The sequence below is a fragment of the Oratosquilla oratoria genome, chromosome 8 (assembly GCF_046742065.1).
Source record: "Oratosquilla oratoria isolate Oo_2021 chromosome 8, ASM4674206v1, whole genome shotgun sequence".
Lineage (NCBI taxonomy): Eukaryota > Metazoa > Arthropoda > Malacostraca > Stomatopoda > Squillidae > Oratosquilla > Oratosquilla oratoria.
Window position 1 is genome coordinate 65,888,920 of NC_134784.1, and position 4,497 is coordinate 65,893,416.

The following is a 4,497-nucleotide window of genomic DNA, read 5'->3' on the forward strand; positions in this document are numbered from 1 at the left end:
ACAGAGGGATCTAAATAAAGTACAAGAATGGAGTAGGAAGTGGGAGATGGAGTTCAATACAAAAAAGTGTAGTATAATGGAATTTGGAAAAAGCAAAAATAGAATAACAGGATCATATAATTTGGGAGAAGAAGGAATAAAAAAAGTAGAAAATGAGAAGGACCTGGGAGTCATTGTTATGAATAATATGTCACCTGAGAAACATATAAATAAGATTTTTGGAGAAACTTATAATTTAATAAGAACAATCAAAGTGGCATTTACATACCTGGATGAAGAAATGGTGAGGAAAATCCTAATCACCCTGATAAGACCAAGATTAGAATATGCAGCAACGATATGGTCACCAAGTACAAAAAAATGTATAAAAAAACTTGAAAGAATACAAAGAGCAATCACAAAACTGGCACCGACACTCTCAAAACTATCATATGAAGAGAGACTACAAAAACTTAAACTACAGACACTAGAGCAAAGAAGAGAGAGAGGAGATTTGATAGCTATTTACAGAATCATGAAAGGCATAGAAATTACTGATAGAGAGAATCTGATAAAATGGGATGACAGAAATACAAGAGGACACGGAAAGAAAATAAAAAAGACAGCTATAGAAGAGATTTGAAAAAGAACAGCTTTCCTCACAGAGTAATAGACAGTTGGAACAAGTTAGATGAGAAAGTGGTGTGTGCAAAAACAATACATGAATTTAAAAATAGTTTAGATAAAATGAGATATGAAGACGGGACCCCACGAGCATAGCTCCCCTTCCCGTAAAATACAACTAGGTAAATACAACTAGGTAAATACACACACATACACACACACACACATATATATATATATACATACATATATATACATGTATATGTATATTTATATTCATCTATCTATCTATATATATATATATATATATATATGTATATATATATATATATATTTACATCTGGGTAGTCAGGAGATTTAAGTAACTTCATTACCGACAAACCGATGATGTCGTATTTATTATTACAGAGTATATCCTCTTCTGGTAATTTGCAAATGATCATTAACATATTCAGTATATCCTTAATTTTCATGTGAATTTTTTAATGTTAATTACTTCGAAATAAAAAGAAAGCATGTCTTTCAATACTATACTAACCTACGTATTCTGGCGCATGTAATTTTTTTTTCTCTCCTTTAGATGTTAAACAAAGATCCCGACGGAACGATAGAGCCAAAGGCTATTGAGGGACTAAAATTGGAAACTCTGAAGGGTCTTATTCAAAAGGACCTCCACGTTTCATCGGAACTGCTCGTTTTCCAAGCAGTTATAGCCTGGTGAGTAATAAGATTAAGAGTTCGAAAGATAATGCGATGCTCCGATGTTACTTTTTAGAAATGAACGCACACTGGGTAGCACAACTCCGGTCTTTGTTACTAGATATCTGCCCGCCTTGACACCAGAGTAGTCAGTGTTGATCTTAAGCAAACAATCAAAGTGTAGCATTCACAAATTCTGCATAGAATGTTAACATGTCACCTGATGTGTATTGAAATTTGTATATACATAGATCTGTGTGTGACAAAATTTAATCTTATTGCAGGGGAAAGGCTCAACTTACACAGAAAGGAGAGGAAACATCAGGAAATGCCATACGTAGGGAGGCAGAGGCTCTGCTACGGGAGGTGCGGTTCTTGACTCTGAAGTGCGACGAATTCATTGACAATGTGGTCGCCACGCAAATCTTCAGTCCATCTGAGTCCATCCCCATTTTAAGAGTCATTCGCGGTGGCAATGTGACATTAATTCCAGAGTCTACGCCTGTGAGTCATTCAACAAGGAAAAGAAGCCGAGATCCGAAAGACCTAATAACTGCTTCTATGTCATGCGGCCGTCAGCATTCGTACTATCGAAATCGTTACATTAATGATAAGGTCAAAATCAATACCTTTAGTGTCAATGAAGATATTTTTCTGCACAGCATCGGGACAAAAGCAGCTGGCTCACTTGAGATCACGGACAACAATGGAAATATTATTGCGTCTGCATCCTCAAATTATCATTTAATAAACTTCCCAGAAGCAATACTAATAGAAAGAGATATTACCCATAACATTCATTTCGACCCATCCGCAAGATTTAGTGATGACACGATTACAGAGTCATTTACCTTTACTTCGGGGTCTACAACCATCAGATACACCAGTCATCGTTGTATAGTTTCCAAAATGAAATTTTGGAGTTAATAGAATTCACGTTCTGATAGTACTCGCATATTACTGGTTTTATGATATAGGTTTTAGAAATAATTGTTGATGCTATCATCAGTAGTATTCATAATAGGTAGGTAGCTGTTAATAGTTTGGGATAGAAAGAATTAAGATATTTTTCAATATTTTTCCATTCGCTCTTTGCAAAGAGCCATCTTATTTTTCTATCCTTAATCATTTTCTTGCTTTACATGTATATGCCATTTCCCAGTAAATAGACGAATTGATGGTGGTGATGACATTGTCCCATTAGTCTTGCGAGAGTAACATTTAATAAATCAGTCCAGTACTAAAAGAATAGTAATTTATGATTTATAATTTTATAATTCCTCAAAGGATGGTTTCTCCTCTGACATTTTGATTAGTTTCCATACATTTCTTTTTCTTTATTTTTTATTGTCTATTTCTTTGTTTATTTTTGTCACACGGTAATTGTTTTTGGTATTGTCACAGATGAAGACTTTCACTTTGGAGGCCTATTAAAAAATTGTACTAAAAACCATTAATTATGATTACTTAGGATTAGGTTAGGTTACATTACGTTAGTTTATGTTAGTTTAGATTTGGTTAGGTTAGGTTAAGTTTTATATATATATATAATGTACTGTATATGTATATATATAAATATATATATATTTGTATATGTATGTGAGTGTAGGTAGAGGAAGAATAAGCGAAGATGGGCTGGAACTCCTTTATTGCAATAAAGGAGTTCCAGCCCATCTTCGCTTATTCTTCCTCCACCCACACTCATCTGTCTAAACCATTCATCCATATATGAATATATGTATATATATATATATATATATATGTGTGAATATATATGTATATATGCATATATATATGTATATATACATACATATATATATATATATACATATATATATATATGTATACATATATGTGTATATATATATTCATACTTATATAATATTAATATATACATACATATATATATATATATATATATAATGAGAAATTTTAGGCAGTAATATTGATGGTATCCCTTGTATTTTTTGTTGTAAAATTAATAAGTTTGTGTGTAAATATCAGACACTTATGATCAAACTATAAATTTGAGCTATGGATATTTCAAATGTGGTGAAATGATATCCCAAATGGTGAGCAAAATGTTTCCGCCAGATTGAACCGTTTTGTGTTAGTCAGATCGATGGAGGTCAGACATTGTATTGTTACCCCCTCCCCTCCCCTCGACTCCTGCTGTTGCTGCCTGATACTTATATATAAACTGCATTTAGTCTAAAGATGTAATATACGAGTGTGACACCCTAAACATCCCTACTACTCCATTCATTTGTAAGCTTGCACTTAAAACCACGGTGGCCTATTCTCGTGTGTTCCTCTAACCAAGAATAAAGAAATACACCTATATATTCCTCTATTTTGTATCCCTCATGGCTTTTTGATTCATTTCTGCATTATCAAGAGTGATGTGACAAACTTTCTTATTGCATGACCTACATTAACTTTAGATATATCTTACTTTTTCTTAAAAGGCCATGACGATGTACTTTTTCCTTCTCTTACTAGAATATGTCTTCATTATTCGAAAAACAGTAGAAATGTTTCGGAATGTAGGATAAATGCACTTTCCAATGCGTGTTGCCTGATGATAGAAAAATGAATTTTTACAATATCAGTATCAATCATGTTTGTTTTTCAAAATACAAATGTCACGGTGGCGTTTTGGTGACACCCCGTGACGTCACGGCAACGGGGACAACTGATTGCCGAGAGTGGCGACGTCCCGGCAACGGAGACGACTGATTGGCCGAGAGTGGCGACGTCCCGGCAACGGAGACGACTGATTGGCCGAGAGTGGTGACGTCACGGCAACGCAGACGACTGATTGGCCGAGAACGCTGACGTCACGGCAACAGAGACGATTGATTGGCCATGAGCGATATCAAGAGACCAAGCAGCAAAGAAGCGTTGACAGAGGCGTAGACAGAAGCACCAATGGAAATGGCTAATTGCTACCAAAGGTCTATTTTTTTTTTTTTTCTTCAATACAATTGAAAATAAACTTTCCGTAATTTGGGATAAAGCCTCATTACCATTTGCGGACACACCCCTTTAAGCATACGGGAGAAGTTAACCATCGAAATGACCTTCTTCTTCTTCTACTTTTTTCTTCGCGTTCTTCTTTACGTTCTTCTTCGTCTTCTTCTTTCTTCGCGTTCTTCTTCTTTACGTATTTCTTCGCGTTCTTCTTCGCGTTCT

The 4,497-nt window shown here is 34.8% G+C and overlaps 1 protein-coding gene across 1 annotated transcript; it reads left to right on the plus strand.

The window, feature by feature from the left end:
- Window positions 1-1,159: 1,159 nt before the first annotated feature.
- Window positions 1,160-2,846, plus strand: LOC143027498 (uncharacterized). Its single transcript, XM_076188788.1, has 2 exons — window positions 1,160-1,320; window positions 1,587-2,846. The coding sequence occupies exons 1-2, from the start codon at window positions 1,184-1,186 to the stop codon at window positions 2,227-2,229; spliced, it is 780 nt and encodes a 259-aa protein (XP_076044903.1). The 5' UTR covers window positions 1,160-1,183; the 3' UTR covers window positions 2,230-2,846.
- The last annotated feature ends 1,651 nt before the right edge of the window (window positions 2,847-4,497 follow it).

What these genes read in the sequence shown, in the direction of transcription:
- LOC143027498 (XM_076188788.1), top strand. Translation starts at nt 1,184, where the DNA reads ATGTTAAACAAAGATCCCGACGGAACGATAGAGCCAAAGGCTATTGAG. An exon ending in TTCCAAGCAGTTATAGCCTG is followed by an intron (nt 1,321 to 1,586) that starts GTGAGTAATAAG and finishes ATCTTATTGCAG; the next exon opens with GGGAAAGGCTCAACTTACAC.